Source organism: Mytilus trossulus, chromosome 6, assembly GCF_036588685.1.
Source record: "Mytilus trossulus isolate FHL-02 chromosome 6, PNRI_Mtr1.1.1.hap1, whole genome shotgun sequence".
Lineage (NCBI taxonomy): Eukaryota > Metazoa > Mollusca > Bivalvia > Mytilida > Mytilidae > Mytilus > Mytilus trossulus.
In genome coordinates, this window is record NC_086378.1 from 64,509,173 (window position 1) to 64,528,182 (window position 19,010).

Here is a 19,010-nt window from a genome sequence, read left to right on the forward strand (position 1 = left end):
AGAAAATAGAGAAAATGGCTCACAAATGAGAGAAAATAAATTTGAAGGACCCTATTCAGACCCTCATATATGTATAAGTAAACTTTTGAGCCCTAAAAAAGACAGAGGTTACAGTATGTTTAAAAGTGACCAAAATTGTCTGTTTCCTGAACATAAGCCATCCTTCTAGCTACAAACATAGGCGATGGTACTCCATGTACGGTAAACCCTCTCTAGCTTGTTCCTTTCGGATATTACAATACCACTTGTAATTGTTTATCCTTCAAATAAAACAGAATGAACTAGTTTTTGTGGTCTTGGACACAAATATATCCTGACAATGCAATATACTTGTATGCAGATCAAGCGGTCTTTTAATAGCATTGAATCTGAATGCTTTACGAGCTAGCTTTTGTTTTACGATTTTATGATGTTGGTCATTTCTTTTGTTTCTTTCTCTTTTATTTTCAAATAAGAGTTTAAAGATACATGGGACATAGCTATATGGCATTTTACAACTCTTCAGTTTCCGCACTCCATCACAATATTGGTGATTATGTGCCGCGATGATTGTGTGATTTGCTCATTGTTGAAGGCCGTCCGGTTACAATTGTTAATTTCTGTGTCATTTTGGTCTTTTGTGGAGTTTTCTCAATAACAATCGTACCATTTTTTTTTTTTATATTTATTTATATAAATCATATACTCAAATGTCACAAAATGAATTTCATCCACTACCTGTGTAGTACTTATTTTTTTTATTTTAGATAACAGGCCTATCCGAATGCTTAGATAATTGGAAATTGAAAAAAAATGCAATAAACATAGAAACCGATTTATACGCCAACAAGTTTATAACTGATTCATGAATAAATAAACAAAAAAAAAGTATATTTTTCAAAGGCACTTACTTCAAGAATTGCTTCAAAATAAATCCAAGCTTGGACAATGGAAAGTTCTCCATTTTTTCAAAATATACTAAGAATCGTTGACAGAATTTTGCGTGCGATATTGTATATACAATAGTTGCGGCAAGCAATGTTGCTATGAACTATACAGTAACGTCACAGTGGGGTGACATTGACGTTGCTCTCAACTTCCGAAGAAAGCCGTGCTTCATCGTATCAGTTGGAAAGCAAGTCCTTAGAAACGTCCGTTGTCATCAAGCTCTATCAGCAACAATCGCAAGGGGAATTAATTAGGTGGCGCTACAGTCGTCCGTAATGTCAAAAAGTCCGCCAAATCAATTGGTTAGAAGATTGATGATTAAAGTATATTTTTGAAAGTGTCATACTTTTATTATAATTGAATTATAAAATTTGAAGGTTTTTCGACCAATATAGTTTAGATACTACATACAAATATTATCATAAATAGATTGTCTTTGCTATTTCTTTATCCTTTTCGTTCAAAACAAAATCAGCCATCTTTTTTGTTCGCCGAAAACATCGACTTTCCATAATTTGACGTTTGTGTATCCAAATGTAGAAATTTCTACACAATTTTGAAGCCATCATTTTTTACTGTGATACATCAATTTTAGTGACCACCAGTCATGTCAATCTGTACCTGGTTTTGGCTGCGTTTTTACTTCATACAGTAAAGTAAAAGTTCTTATCATTATAGTCCTACCTGTTTCCAAAATGCTCTGAAATACTGATTTACTTATAGATCTGCCGAAAATTTTGATTAAAAATTGTCGTTTTTCACAATTCCATACTATACCTCCATTTTTAAAGTAATTAAAACCCTTTCTGATCCCCTACACAAATTGACGGTGACATTGATTTCTTTTTCTACATAACGTCATAAAACGGAAACAAAATATATGTCAGGGTCAAGTGCATAGCTGGAAAAGTGAAACACAAACAAAGTTCTTCTTTATCTTATCGCGTTTGCAACCTATAACTACGTGTTAGAAAATTTCTTTATACTGGAAATTCATAAGACATTAATGCTATCCTATGGATGGACAAAAGCACAAAAAATAGCAGTAGAATATGCATTACAAAGAAAATTTGTGGTGGAAAAAACATGAGAAAAGGATATAAAGGGTCGGGTAATTATGTTGTAGTTATTGACCAAGCAAGTCGGTATATGGGATTTAATTTGCACAGCTCGAGTGACCCTGTTTAACCCGAACGACGAAGGAGTTCGGGTTATTTGGTCATCTCGTGCTGTGCAAATTAAAAAATATACCGATTTGATTGGCCAATAACTGTTTTAACACATGACGTCAACAATTTTCCCGCATAAATCACATCCGCCCAACAAGACGTTGAAATGGATGGATTTCATCATGAATTATCGGAGGATGATATGATCTTATCACAAGTATTAGAAACATTGGAGGATGAAATGGAACTGAAAAATGTAAAAACAGAGAACTTTTTTGGAGAGTGTCCAAGTAATGTGATGGATGAGAATGCATCTGCAGATTTTATCAACACCTCAGCTGTTTCATTTGACCAAGGACTAGACTAACATCTATGGTTGCAAGTTCCTTCGGAAAACGGAAAGATCCAAAATGTCGAGGTACGTCTTTTTTTAGAATTATCTGCCACGCGCAGACCCATTATTGCATGATTTGAGGTGTGGACCCATAGACGGATCCAAGGGATGGAGTCCCGGTCCCTCTTTTATGGAAAAAAAATGGTTAATTATATAGGGAATCACTGAAGCATGACGCGCACCCCCTCCTTTTAGGTCAGTCATCCCTCCCCCTTTAATAAGAGTTCCCATTATTTTATGATTTGAGGTGTGGACACATAGACAGACACAAAGGATGGAGTCACGGGTCCCTCTTTTTGTGGAAAAAATGGTTAATAACATAGGGAATCACTGAAGCATGGCGCGCGCCCCCTCCTTTTAGGTCCTTCAGTCCTCCCCCTTTATTAAAAAGTTCTGGATCCGCTACTTAGACCCTTGATATAATCATTTGCGGAAACTTCCGACTAGTTTTATTGTTTAATTGTTCTCATCCGGAACATTCATGAAATATTTGCCACTGCCGGATTTTGCCTCTGCCTTGTGTTAAATTATGTGATATTATCTTATTTTAGAATGAAGAACCTAAAGATCTGGAACAAGGAGTCGAATCAAGGTTTGCAAAAATGACAGACAATGAAATTGATACACTTATTGAAGATGCTGAGAACAAAAACACAAAGAAAGCCACAAAATGGGCAGTTTATGTCTATGAAGACTGGAAGAATTCTAAAATTGATAGTGGTTTAATTATACCAAACTTGAAGGATATGTCTGTTCCAAGATATTAACAGCATTTTAGGAAAATTTGTAGTAGAAGTTCGAAAAAAGAATGGAGAGAAATATCCAGCGAAAACACTTTATCTTCTTGTAACCGGACTTCTTAGAGGAATGCGTTCACAAGGTGTTTCTAATCTTAACTTTTTGAACGAGTCTGATGACAGATTTCTGAAGTTTAGACAAATACTTGACGCTTATATGAATAAATTAAATCCTTCCTGAACAAGTTGATATTGAAAATACAGAAAATGCATTTAATGTTTCAAAACCAGAAGGAAAATATCAAGGACTGCCAAGTAACAGCTCTTTTCAAAACTGCGTGTTCAATTTTGTAACGAAGATGTGAATCTCACAGATTTGTTTTTCAATTTTTAACACTGAATTGTTAATTTAAGTTGTTTTTAAGCCGTACATAGAAATATATGAACAGCGGGTAATTTTCACTGTGTCAGGTTGTGACACTGATAACTTACATATCAAGACTACAATTAGGAAGATGTCGATGATAATTTATTTTAATTTTTTTTTAATGACAATTTTATTTTACTGATGGAAAAATAATTAGTAGTAAATCAAACTGTGTTCTTTATCTTATTTAGATTTGTATTTTGTTGATTGTAAAGCTACTACATTTGTTTTGTGTTTTCTATTCTGATGTTTTATCAAGTGACTAATTTTTATGTCCGAGTATAGACACATGTATCCACTTGATAATCCTTACACAATGGAGAAAAACAAATATCTGTAGTAGCAATGGAATCAATAAACGTAAAGTACTGTACAATAAACATCTGTCAAGGACGTGACCTGTGCAATAATTGAAGTAGTTAATGCACACCTGACCCGTGCATTATCCAGGTTATACCACAGTAAGATCAAAGGGATTTTGCCTCTGGCATGTGTTAAAGTTATATAAGTTACAAACCTTGCTTGTTTAATTATCTATTTACTAAGTAAGCTAAATTAACAAGAGCAAAATCTATCTTAGTTATTTAGATTGTGTTCTAACAAATTGAATAAAATGCAAAAGATTTTTCCCAACAACATTCATTTCATTACTAAGATTTATATCAAATTATTTAGGCAAAATATACAACACTTGGTTTATAAATTTGTAAAGCAGCTGAAGCCCCATTTTTCTCTCTCAAAAAGTTTACTTTCAACATTTAAAAGTGCTACTAGCTATGCTATTTTTATGATAAAAATGATTTTAAAAGTTAAAATTATGTCACTTTCACTTAAATTACAGTATTATTTTTGATAGAAATTTCTGTAAAAATTTTTGATAAACCTATCTTTTTTCTGTAATATTAGGATATTTATTAGGCACTACACTAAACTGTAATGTTTATCTAAAAGTAAAAGGCTTGCATGAGTTAAAAGGCTTTTTTTACTTTGAAGAAACTATTTTTTGACTCTTGGTCCCATTTTATAGAATATAATAATACTGATCAGTATAATTTATTATTTTCATGATAGAAATTTTCAGAAAGATTTTTCTAATTGTATAAAGTATGTTTAAATTGCATTACACATTATAAGAAATGTTTTAAAACAAAATTAATTGCTGACTCACAAATGATATAATAACGGGTTATCAATTTTGACAAGATTTGTCTCTTAGCAGCTCAAATTATTCCCAAAACTTAATAACTTTTATGGCGTTGAATTGATAACCTGAAAGTACAGTTCTTATGGCCTGTATATTTCTACAGTTTCACTCTGTATCACCGACGCCAGCAGGAATGTCTTGCCAAACATATCGTCTTCCTCTCCATTCGTTCGTAGCAGGTGATAGTAAGCACTTTATAGAACTATATCTATGTCTTTCCTGAATATAAACCTGGCAACTATTGGCCTTGTTCCATCAAATCCCTGTTTACCAAACCGATGGGCGGTTCCGAACTCTATATGCTGGGTGATTTTAGCTCATTGTGTAAAAAGTGTCGGAGTTTGTCTTTAACAAGCTCTTCCTTCTGTTATTGTAAACCACTGAGAATATAAGATTATGTTTCATTGAGCAGCACTTTAAGTCTATCAAATTTTCTTCCATTTTCTTTATTACGTTCGATTGATCGGTGAAAATTGTGGTGTTTGATTTCTTTAATTCAGTCATATTTTTCCCATTTTAGTTCTTTGATTTCTTGTTTATTTCCGGTACATTTGTCGATCTCCTTTCATCCATCGCGGTGCTTAAGCTCTCGCAACTGTTCTCAATCTGGTCGGTTTTTTTTTTATTAAATACTTTGACAGTGTGTTCAACCTCTCTTAACTTTAACGTTATTCGTTTTACCTCTTCGAACTTACTATCAATTTTCCCTATTCTTTCCTCCATTTAATTTTGTGTCTTTATAAAAAAAATTATGTTGTATCTTTATTAAATTTCTTTAAGAATGGTAGATTTTGAAATTGTAAGATCTTCCTTTGAACTATCGGAATTCATAATTTTGTTCTCAGTATAAAAAAAAAACAAAAAATAAGTTGCCCGTAGTAACGGGCCCATTTTGTAGGCCAATATTTTAATTAAAATCGTCTCGTTTGTTTTAGATTCTGGTCCGCTTATGTCAAATTTAAGCTAGAAGTCTATACAAAAAAGGTAGAGAAGTCCTTGCTAATGACATTAAATTTGGAGTTCTTGACTTTCTTTTGTTTAGTTCTGGATGATATTTATGTACTCAATCAGATAAGTTTGGATTGTAAATAGAAAGAAAATCGTCCATATATCTTATTGTGAAAATTTAATGAGCTACCTTCTTACATATCCCAGTTTTTTTTATAAGTGTCCGAAGGAAATTCGAGTCATAAAATAAGAAGAAGTCGACCAGGTGAGGCACACAGTTGTTTTCCCCCTGGGAATGCCACCAATCTCCTGAAAAGTCTACATCTTATATCAACCAATATTTTGTCCAAAACTTCTTTAGGAAATAAACGTTATTTAATATCAAAACATTGCACCAAATATTGAACGTAGAAAAAACCTTTCATATCAATCAAAAGTTAAAACAAAGGTATGTCTCATCCTAAATTAACATCCTGATTTTTTTCTTTTTTCTTTACTGATACACTAATATGGTAATGATTTAAAAATAGGTACACGAGTACGTAATTTATTTCCAAAATATTTTACCTGGTTCGACTGATACATTGTGTATCTGTAAACACTAAATTTATCAAACAGATTTACAAATGAAATTCCTATTGATTTGTTATAAATCAATGACCAAATACACTTATAGTAAGGAATTTGACAGTGTCCATTTGTTTGATGTGTTTTATCATTTGATTTTGCCCTTTCCGTTTTAAATTTTCCTCGGAGTTCAGTATTTTTGTGTTTTTTCTCATTACAAGCGTACGTTATCAAGGTAGGTGAATTAAATATTGATTTATGACGATACTTGTTTATACGTGTAGGATACATCTTTTAATAAGTTTATGAGTAAGAACAAATTAACCTTCAAAGAATCAAAACTAACATGACTATTAAGGAGAACTTCCGAAACGTGCAAAATGTTTTTTAATTGTTTGCGGCAGAAGCGTTTTTTCTGGATTTACCTCTACTAGGAACGCTCCATGGTCACTTTTGTCATAAAGGGCAACAAATTTATTAAAAAAAATATGGCTGCATTTAGTCAAATAATCAAATTCCACCCAAAGAGCAGGGAAAAAAAATCTCAATGTGTCGTCCGATTATAGACTATAGCATTCTTGATTTCATTAAATTAACTCATCGATGTTGCAATACGTGTACATGTATATACTGAAAGTTGTTTTAACTTAAGAGAACTGTTACACATTGATCTTACTTTTGGAGAACCAAATGCATAAAAAAGTGATGTTCCAATTCTAAATAATTGAAATGGCATATAAAATACGTATCGCATTCGAAAAAAATAAATATATCGAGAAAGAGATATTTAATTTCGTTTAAAAAGAGTACGTCGAGCAATTCTGACCTGGAACATCATGATGATTGTCGAGCGACTTTTTGATCTGACATCTCATTTAAATGAGCCTGAGCTAAAATATTCCATATTTCATCTTTAAAAAAAAAAAAAAAACACTGCTATTTTGTTTATAAAAAAGAATGTTGGCTGTTATAAATATGTTCAATACAGGCCTAGACTTCGATGACCGTCAGTAAAACATTGCCAAAAAAGGCGTTCATTTTGCAGTTTGGGATTTATAAGTACACAAACACGTCCTGTCGAAATAAAGAAGTTAAATCCGATGCCTCGTGCAGGGAGGGTGCAAGGCCAATCATTGCAACAACACTTTGATATGTTAGTAGGTGGCATGTTGTAAAGCGGTATTTCTGTCCTTAGATACACCATTATTTTTCAGTGGCAATATTAGTGTCCTCGGAATATTGCCACTATTACAGTGCATTTTATTTTTTGTTGTCCTGGACATGATTGGACTATTTGCCACAGGACGTTAATCAACATAAATCAATCCATCTTTTTTTTTTTAAACACAATGAAATGTAAGATCGGTAGGTCTGCTAAAACTAATAAACTTACACTCATAATCATTGAACATACATTCCGTAAGTGTGTTCAAACAGTGTATATAAAGTGCGAATCCAGCTAGTTCATTTTTACTGTTATATGCGGGTATGTCTATTGTAGAATAAAGAATCATGGGAAAACTGTATTTGTTTACGTTTTGAAAATATCAAGTTAAAGGATTTTAAGTTAAGTTTTAACATATTTTCATTGTGATATGTCTTTATAATATACAAACATAGCATTAAAGTTCAAATAAGTGTTATAAAAGCATCATAATATAGCATATCGATTATTGAAAGCGATCCATTTTAACTATAGATGCGATGAATTATTACTGTTAGTGCAGTCATTATTAATGTAGAATTTTCAAAGATGCGAGGAATTTTCATTGTAGAATTATGTGATAAATGCACTTGCAACAAATGAAAAAAACCTTAGTTGATGACTTTAGGATTTATGAAACATGTATTTTCAAATTGAAATACAAACTGCTCATTCATTCTTCATCAAATATATAGCTTTTCAAACTTGTAACAAAAGCGATTCTCAAAATGTCATATTGTATTCTTCAGATTACGTTTCTCCTTGATTTTAACTTATATAGGGAATCACTGGAAGGTGACAGCAGCGGGCCCTCTTAGGCAGTCAGTGGGCCCCTACTTATGAAAAATTGTAGATCCGCGAATGGATACTACCGCAGAGGTAAAACCATGCACATTTGGGTTATTGTACGCGAAATGCATGCTACAATTTATTTTTGTTGATTTTACACCCTTTGGAACTCTATGTGGGCTATTTCAGCAACTTGGCAAAAGAAATCCCCAAACTAGATACACGGTTAGATTCAGCATGTCAACGAATTCCAAATATCTATATTAAAGGACTTTTGTCTATAAATTTGGACCCCACAAAATTGAAAAAGGGACCAAAAATATAAAAAAAAAATGCAAGCATCGGATACATTTGTTCTTCAAGGCATGACTGCAACAATGGGATGAATATACAAAAATATCTTATTCTTGGGTCTCATTGGGGGGTTCTGATCCCGGATCCCGTTTACTGTTTTGTCAGATTCCCGTATTCAGCTTATTGTTTTGTCAGATTCCTGTATCCCGCTTATACTATGCAGTTCTAATTTTTATCCGTGTCCCGCTAGACTTCATTTCCCGTTTTTCACTACACAATCATTTGACTTTCACCTGTCACGCTTGCAAAAAATCCCTTTTTATCCCGTCTCGTTTCGTTTTTGAGCCATATATAGATGTCGTATGTGACAATGAGACAACTCTTCATCCGAGTCACAATTTATAAAAGTAGACCAGTATACGTCAAAATACGGTCTTCAACATGGAGTCTTGGCTCACACCGAACAGCAAGTTATAAAGGGCTCCAGTGTAAAACCTTTTAAACGGGAAAACAAAGGTGCAATCTATATCAAGATGTACGTAATTAGTGGTGAAATGTCATGGAAATGGATAAAAAATAAGGATAAAGATCCCTATACGCTTTATAAGAAACTAAATGGAATACATTTGAAATTAAAGTTATTTCTATTGAATTTATTAGAGTGTTTTAAAACCAAACTTTCCTCCGTAAGTTAAATTTGATCAAATCTTTCTCTTACTTTATCTATTGTTTGAGCAAGTCGGCTAAATTAAGGCTTTACAGCTAATTTCCTAATGCATGTAAAGCAAAACTTTGGTTGGCTTGCTTTGTTTGTATTATTATTTATACAAACTATGTAAATAAGATTGACATTTTAAAACAATATGAATAGGCATAGTTTAACCTGTATTTTTAATATTTGAATTAAATTGGGTGTTATCATAATGATTATCAAATATAAAAAAAGCAAGCAAATCAACTAAAGTCTTGCTCTACATGCTTAAAGAAATGAGCTGTAATAGATAAAATAAAATAAAATTATACAGTGAAAATGCACCGCATATACAATAATAATGATTCGCTCGACAGTGAAAATGAAAGAATAGTATCATTATTCGACAGTAAACATGACTAGCATTACGAAATCATCATAGTGGAATTTAGTTAAATATGAAGAAACTGAATGACAAAACATATTCTACGTTATACAACTTTAATAATTGTATTAAAATTAATAGTTTTTACTGCAACAACATCTAGCCTGTTAGTTATAAAGCACTTGCACGATCTGTTCGTGAAATGTCCTAAATATTCACCTATTTTGGTATATATTTAACAACTGGATGGCTTTAGGCGCGATAAAACCCCGCTCGCATCTCTTACTTTGTTTTATTAGTATTCTGTATTTCTGAACATATACATTTTAACTAATTTTCTTGATTTTCTTCAAAAATTAAAAAAAGTTCGTCTGTTTATTTATCATTCTACAGTAGACATTTATGGCATATACAGTAAAAATGATATTTTAGGATCCGCACTTTACATACACTGTTCAAACACTGTTCAAAAGTAAGTAAACAAGTAGTATTGATTTAAAAGCCAAAATCTCCTTTCTATTGTATTATTTATTCTATATAAAATTTAACATTCTTTAAAGTTTTATAAGAATCATCTATGGCGATTGTCGATACGATTCACTAATTTAATAGCTTATAATAAAATATAGTAAAAGCCATACTATCGAGATCATTTATTAAAATTTCATGTTTCATTCACAAGTATTTTGTGAATTGGGATATTTTCTATAAATATATTACCTGGTAAGACATATACTTAACGACGCAGTTCGTATCTTTTTTTTCAGACATTTTTATATTTTCATAAATGTTTTAGGTTGTAGATTGATTTTCAATACATTCAAATGAATACATATTTGGTAATAAAACAGCAACAAGTAATAATACTGAACGAGGTCAATTTTAAGTTAACTTTGAATATTTGCTTATTTTTTTTATTCTACTTTAAATTTGTCGATATTATGTTAACAATTTCAAATGATTATAATAGTGAATTTCGAAAAATCGTTACTTGCATATCTAAAATCAATAGTTTGTATAACATGTCACATTTTCGCCAGTTTTGAAAGCTTGCCTAGTAAGTCATTATGGTATCCACACAATTTGAATAGCTTGTTGATATCAGGTCTTGATGAAATGTTGAAATGTTCGTTGTGATGATAAACTTGGGAGAAATATGAACGCGACACTTACATATAAATGATCTATCAGTCAGAGAAACAATAAAGCTGTCATTATAGTCATTATTATATATACGTGATTTTATCAACGTTTTAGGAGGTGCTGCCTATTTTTCTATAATTCTTTTAGACATCGTCATTTCAAATTCTAATAAATTGCATTGGTTTACGTACGCACATTCAAAACTCTTATTTTCATAATTTTGAAAGATGTCGAGTATATGTATGTTAAATAATCGGTACGATGCAGTCCACGCATATTGAAACCCAATTTCAATGGGATATGAAGCTTTGCCTTGAATTGTATATCCATCAATTGATTCGTTCTCGTAATTTCTTAAAATAAAAAAAAATATGTGAGCGATATCTTATAAAAAAAACAGCATTTTAAAATATACGATAGGATACTTACAAAATTATTCAAATACAAAAACATCTGAAAAAAAAAATATAGTAGGCTTAGCAGACTACAATATCGTTTTTAATTTGCTTAAATAATGGTAAGGAACATGCAGAACGTCATGAATAATTTCGTTTGTATTGATTTTTTTTGTTATTGTTCTTTGATTACTGCAAAGACATTTGTTTGAAAATACACTAAAATACTGTACTTTGTGAGAAAAATTCTAAACGGAATGTACAAAAATGTACCTAATCAAATAACAAAACAAAAATCTCAACCGCATCTAACAAGTGGACTATATGCGGTATGGGCTTTGCTCATTGTTGAAGGCCGTACGGTGACCTATAATTGTTAATGTCTGTGTCATTTTGTTTTTTTGTGGATAGTTGTCTCATTGGCAATCATACCACATCTTTTTTTATATACTCTGTAATTCCTGACTTGGTACAGGCCTAGCATTTTGTTCTGTAGAAAAAGGTCGATTTGACCTTGTTTTAAAGTTAGCTAAACCTTGCACTTTTATGACAGTCGTATAAAATTCCATTATATTGACAACGATGTGTGAATAAAACAAACAGACATCATAGGCAAGTTCAACACAAACAAGCAAAATATGTTAGCAAGTTTTATTATTAAGAATGTATGTATTATTTCAGAGAATTACACAAATGGTAAACAAGTTTCTGCCTAATAGGAAAAGCCAATGGACTATTTCCATGTTTGGTTATTTACTTTCTTGACTTTGAAATCAATAGACGGTGAGTTGATAAGCAAAACAGCACAAATAACCACATGCATAAACTCATCATAGATACCAGTACTAATTTTGAATATACGCTAGTCGCGCGTTTCGTCTATAAAAGACTCATCAGTGACGCTCGAATCCAAAAAAGTTAAAAAGATGAAAAAAAGTACGAAATTGGAGAGCATTGAGGACCAAAATTCCTTAAAGTTTTGCCAAATACAGCTAAGGTAATCTATGCCAGAGGTAGAAAAGCCTTAGTATTTCAAAAAATTCAAAATTTTTGTAAACAGTTAATTTATAAATATAACCATATCAATAATACTTCTTTATAACTGACAATGCGGTATGGACTTTACTCATTGTTGAAGGCCGTACGGTTACCTATAATTGTTAATTTCTGTGTCATTTTGGTTTCTTGTGGAGGGGTGTCTCATTAGAAATAATACCAAATCTTCTTTTTTTTATTTGACCGAAACTAACCCCTCATTTTTAGCCACACTGACACAACAGATCATTTGTGGGGTCCATAAGAGACACATGGTCACATTTTAAAACTGCTTCAAGTCGCATATTTTAGTAAAGCAAATTTAACTCGCGGTTTGCTTAAGGCAAAATTTTTAATGCTGTTTGACAGTAACTCTGACATTTGCTCCAAGTGAAAATCAAAATTAAAAGATATTTGGGTCATTCAGTGTATTTCAACTTAATTGCACCAAAAGGGTATCTTTTCCTACAAAGTTAATACTTGATTCTTTAAAGTTTAGGAAAGTCATAATAACAGCAATATAAAGTCATAAACAGTGCAGAATGAGACACATTTCAGGCAAAATTTATACTGGTGAGAAAGTATAAAATTATATTATCCTGGTACTTTTGATAACTATCAAGACAGCTTTAAGACTGTCAAGAATGTGTCAAGACATATTCAGACAATATGTCAAGAATATATTAAGCCTGGTCGACAAAAATTTAAGACGGTCAAGAATTGTTCGAGACTAATCAAGACTTTTATTAGATGATACAAGAGGGTATTTTACAGAAATTATCGAGAGAAATTTTAGGACAATGCTCATACTATCAAGATACATGTCGAGAAAGATCAAGAATTATTTTATACATAATTATACTTTACAAAAAAGGGGTAAGTGTAAAAGTCAAAAGAAACCTTAAATTAAACAAAAATCATGCATATGTTTTTTATAACTTAATGGATAGTTTTCATTATACAACTTGTTTTCTGAGGAAAATTCTTTAATTTGTCCACATTTAGAAGAAGTTTATTTATTTTTAATTGCTTTCTTCCAGGAAGCAATTCGACGACATATTTTCCGTATGCAAAGTGACCAGAGCGTAACCCTCCTCGTAAAAATCCGGCGATCGCAATACGCATGGATCTGTCATTAAAATAAACAATTATCTGATTGTACAATCATGTTAAACACGTGCTCAATACCCATGCTTTTTGTTATTTGTTTACTTTTAGGTGACAATCGGAAAACTTTGGTTTTAAAACACGGTATTTAATGAGCAGCCATATTTGTTAAAATATTACAGAGAGAAAAAAAAATGACCATTATACGATATATTTGCGTAAAAAATTACAAAATCGTGGACACAGTTTTAAGTTTATGATATATATACATGCATTGGTTCAAGAACTTTTCACCACGCACTGGTTTCATATGACTTTAAGGATAAGTATATGTATCATGTGTATGTAAAGCTATGATTATTCTTTTTCTTATTATCCAGACTGCAATTTCTCGTGTTTTACTTTGTTGGCTATCATTTGTTAATTCTAACCGTCAATCGTCCAATTTTCCGGTATTGTCCTATACTTCTACGTGTACTGGAGGCCAACATTTATTACCTTGATTACTCATGTGTTTGCCGTGGGAATAGAAGACGACTAACGACCTATAACCCCGCGGGCAATCAACCAATGCAGTAACGTAGAATTGCCCACCGATACCATACGGATGCGAGTTGAATGCGCTAAGTATAAAACGGGAATCTTTCGTGCGCTCTGGTTCTAACGTTGCAACCTGATACTACGAACCTTTATTAGTTTACCCTGTAAGCTTTACTAGAGAATATACCACCAGCAACTGTTCTACCATCGCTACTAGATTATTTTGAGTATGTGTCCTCATATATAAAGATAGACTGGCCTCTGACCTAGTTTGTAACACTACGGAATTTACAATCGAAATTCCAAATATCATGACGATTTGACCTACTAACAAGGTTTTCCTAAACGATAGATTGTGGCTTAAAACAGTTTGTGGTCCACAGACCGGAACAGCATACATGCAAATTCAGACAAAAACTAGTCTTTTCAGACTTTTTGACTTATTTGTGTAACGCTTCAATTAAAAAAAAAAACGTTAAGAAGCAAAAATGAAGAACGAATTAGAAGAATAGTGTGAACCACAAATTCCTAAAATGTCACCCACATACAGCTAATGTAGTCTCTTCGTGAGGTAGAAAAGCCCAAGTATTTCATAAATTCAAAGTTTTGTTTGAACAGTTACTCTTTAACTTTTAATATATCTATGATAACTCAAGTTAACACAGAAGTGCTGACTATTCGGCTAGTGATATCCTTGGGATTTTAAAAATGCTCCAGCAGTGGCATCAAATGTTTTCAAAATTTAGTCCTGGTATCTATGATGAGTTTATTTATCGACCCAGTGGTTGTAAATAAACTCATCATAGATACCATGATTCAAATATTTGCGCCAGACGTGCGTTTCGTCTACAAAAGACTCATCAGTGACATTTAATAAAAGAAATTAAAAGGCCAAATAAAGTACGAATTTGAAGAGAATCGTTGACCAAAAAATTATAAAAGTTATGCCAAATACATCTAAGATTATTTATTCCTGAGGTAGAAATGGCTAAGCATTTAAAAAATAATCAAGTTTTGTGAACAGGTAATTTATATTTATACATGTAGATATGAATGACCCAGTAGTTGTGAATAAATTCATCCTAGTAGTTCCAGGATTCAAAATCTTATATTTGCACCAGACACGCGTTTCTACTTAAAAAAGATCCGTCAGCATAAAACGATACAACTGTGCTTTAAACTTAAAATCTTTTGTTTTTCAGGTTTCATTTCTATCAAAGGATATGGCACGCTTGAATTGAATTCGCAATTTGAACTGGGATGTCAAATCGTCTCATTTCAAGGGCAAGCATCATGGAGTAATACTAATATTGGGTCTATCACATGTATGAGTGATGGTTCTTGCACAACACTTGTTAAGGACAACTTTAATTTCTCTGGAAATTCATCAGGCATTTTTGTAATAATAAACCCACTACTTGAGAAAGATGACCAAATGGAATGGACATGTATTCATGATAATATGACCACATCTTATACAGTTGAAATACGTGAGATTTAATAGAGTACATATATATTATGTCACATAGGTTTCACAATATAACCAGCATCTCGGAATAATTCTGTAAATCCTCTTACAACGTGTCCGGTGATCCAGCAAACCAACAAAGATGGGCGTCATGCCCAAAAAAAAACATAGGTGTAAATGTAGATTTTGGCTTGTATCTCTGAAACCATGGCATTTATAGCAAATCTACCATGGGGTTTAATTGTTTTTCAGATCTATCTGCCCTGAAATTTTCAGATGAATCGGACAGTCCGTTGTTGGGTTGCTGTCCCTGAATTGGTAATTTTTAAGGAGTTTTTGCCGTTTTTGGTTATTATCTTGAATTTTATTATAGATGGAGATACATTTTAAACAGTTTTAATGTTCAGCAAAGTAAGATCTAAAAATAAATCAACATGACCAAAATGATCCAAACTTTTCCACAGTCATCATTAGGGTATTTTGTATTGAAATTGTGTCAGATGATCCTGGCCGCGAACCAAGATGGCCGACATGGCTAAAAAAAGGACATAGGGTAAAACGCAGGTTTTAGCGCATATCTCTAAAATCACAGCATTTAGATCAAATTTGGCATCATAATACTGTTCATTAGGTTTAGATCTATCTTCCCTTAAATATTCAGACCATTCTGGCAACCTATTTTTCGGTTGATTTCCCTAAACTGGTATGTTCAAGAAAATTTTGCAGCTTTTGGTTATTATGTTGAATATTATAAAATATAGAATTAAAATGTAAACATGAATTATTACAGCAAAGTAAGACTTAACACATGATCAAAATGGTTCAATGATCCCTTGAAGAGTTATTGCCCTTTATAGTAATTTTTTTAACTTTTTTTATAAATTTTGTAAATTTTAACAAAAAAATGTCCACTGAAACTACAGTGCAAAGTTAATTAAAGATAAAGATGGTTGTAAGCAGCAAGAATATTCAGTAAAAATAAGATCTACAAACACAACCATCACTGAACAGTTTTGTCATTAATCCATCTGTGTTGTTTTTTTTAATATGCACATAGACCAAGGTGAGCGACAAAGCATCTAGCTTTTAGACATAATCAAAAGTTATTTCAAAGGTCTGAGCAATATTTCGAAGGAGTTCGACAAATAAGCGGCACATCAAAATTACTTTATGGAGTTTTACACATTGAAAATGTACACAATATGGAAATCATTCTTCAAAGATCACCGGACGTTTATGAAATATATACTCAAGAGAAGAAGTACTTGTTTTACATGTAAATGTTGAGATCCGCCTGTAATGCATTTCAGGTTCAGCAAATCCAACTGAGCAGACAAAGTCAGGTAAGACACATAAAAATAGAACGCATATTACGAACTATATATTATCATAGCAAATAGAAAAACAATAACTTTATGTTGTTTGAAAATTGTATATTATTTAAGAAAAAGATACTAACTTTCTGAAAATGTACATAACACTAATTCAGTAATTGAGTCTGTCCAAAGCCTAGAGCATGTACGTAATAGTTGTCGTTTTTTAATGTGAATCACATGTTTTACGTTCATTATTCTGTCAATAGTCATGTCGTTAGAACCTTTTGACATTTGTCATTTACAGGCCTTTTCTAATTCACTGGGCGAAATAAGAAGTGTTTTTTTGTGGAGAGCCGTACGGTGACCTTGTGTTGTTTAAACTTTGTCAAATTTATTATTTGTTAGAGGTGTCTCATTAGTAATAGTACCACATCTTCTCATATATATAAGCTTAAAGGGGCACTAGCTACAAAATGAAGAAAAAAAACCCAATCATTAGATATAGGAAGATGTGGTGTGAGTGCCAATGAGACAACTCTCCATCCAAATACGTTCAATCATTAATGAATGTGAAATAGTGAATTAATAATAAAATTAAAAAAAAAAAAAAAAAAAAAAACGCTTTAAGTAGCATGTAGGAGTGTATAACTTGACCTCATAGAATCCGTAATTATGTGAACGTCAAATTAACTCAATTTAGAGATGGATAACACACGTTTTGTGAGTGATCAGTTATTTAAAGGAAAAGAATGTCAACATAGAAATTGAAACAAAGGTAAATCATTTGATTGACTGATTCGATCCACATACAATAATTCTTACAAAAGATGATTTACATGCATTTTTGATATATAATATGAAATTAAATATACCTAGAAAAAAAAAAAATTGCACGAGTTCGTTTAATCTTTTTATATCTATTATTGTATATATATCCCTTATATGGCCATCGGAGGCTTTCGGAGGTCAACTCGATAGTAAATGTGATGGCGTCTAGACTAAAAGAACAAACAAAACGAAGCTACATATTATGGAGAACATGTTATGTTAATTGTTTATTTTAGACTTTGAACAATTTGTTGAAATGTTTTACATTGTCATAAATCAAATCTGAGAATTTGAGTCAAATCGGTGAACAATAATATGACAGCTAGTGCCACTTTAAAAATGTATCCTTTTCGCTTGCATGTACTCATTATGGAGTTGCTTTTATTACAGGAGGTTTGAAATTTGGAGATATTATTGGGATCATAATTGGCTGTGTTACATATTTAGCACTAGGTGCAGTACTATGTTATTGCGGAATAAAAAAGAAATATGGTTTTTCTGATAACAAAGTAGCAACTAAATATGTAAAGAATGAGCATTGAAAAGCAATCGATACTGTCTAAAGGAATCTAAACATACTTATTCAATAGAGTGAACAGCAAAATATCGTTATAGACTCAAATAAGTACACTATACAGTTTTAATACTATAGAGTTCAGTAATTTTGTGATTAACAATTGTATTCATTAAAGATAAAAAAAAATTGTTCACAAAGATATTGAATTATAAAGTGAAATTTAAATATACCATGTAACTTTGTGTTTAACGCTCTCAACCAACATACTTGCTAACACCTATTTCATTTGGTGTGTTTTCTCATTGGCGTATATGTTGGATTGGTTGCGATTGTGTTGTTGTAGTCGAGGAAAAATCAGTATGTTTTTAGAGCTCATGAATGCTTTCATTTGCATAATGGCACAAATTTAGCAACCATCGAATATTAGCGCACTTAAAAGTCATGTTTATAATTTTGCTTAGTATTCTCTCGTTCTTTCTTGGATGTTTATGTTGTTCATAGTTGAAACGGCTTTCTGAATATATAGCTTTTTTCATCCATCCCTTTTATGTTTGTATCAATGGATGCGTGTTAAGCAAATCGTTGCCAAAGGATACGTAAAGTTCAACTCATCATATTCAGTAATGTTAGTTACATACATGTACTAGCACACTGTGTAACGAGTTTATGTTACCGAGTATCTTAACATGTGGCAAAATAATGCCTATCAAAGACCATCAAAGTGATCAAGTCCTCGATATTCATTAACTAATTATGTTGGTCTATGCAGAATTAAATGACAGAAATAACAAGGTGTTGTAAACTTTTAATGAGTTTAATGAAATCATTTCAATCTTTCTTCGCTTGTTGAAACGTGATTATGTTGATTTTACAATGCAAAGGGACGTAATATCATTATTAACCGTGTATTCAGTAAAGTAAACAA

The 19,010-nt window shown here is 32.0% G+C and overlaps 1 protein-coding gene across 2 annotated transcripts; it reads left to right on the forward strand.

Annotated features, from left to right (window-relative positions):
• Positions 1-6,401: 6,401 nt before the first annotated feature.
• LOC134723660 (uncharacterized) lies at positions 6,402-18,163 on the forward strand. 2 transcript variants are annotated; one of them, XM_063587220.1, is made up of 5 exons: positions 6,402-6,608; positions 11,956-12,057; positions 15,159-15,446; positions 16,735-16,767; positions 17,959-18,163. In XM_063587220.1, exons 2-5 carry the CDS (start codon positions 12,003-12,005, stop codon positions 18,108-18,110), a joined length of 528 nt encoding a protein of 175 aa, XP_063443290.1. In that variant the 5' UTR covers positions 6,402-6,608; positions 11,956-12,002; the 3' UTR covers positions 18,111-18,163. The 2 variants fall into 2 exon arrangements, with proteins under 2 accessions (XP_063443290.1, XP_063443291.1); XM_063587221.1 differs by lacking the exon at positions 6,402-6,608 and adding an exon at positions 10,413-10,459.
• The last annotated feature ends 847 nt before the right edge of the window (positions 18,164-19,010 follow it).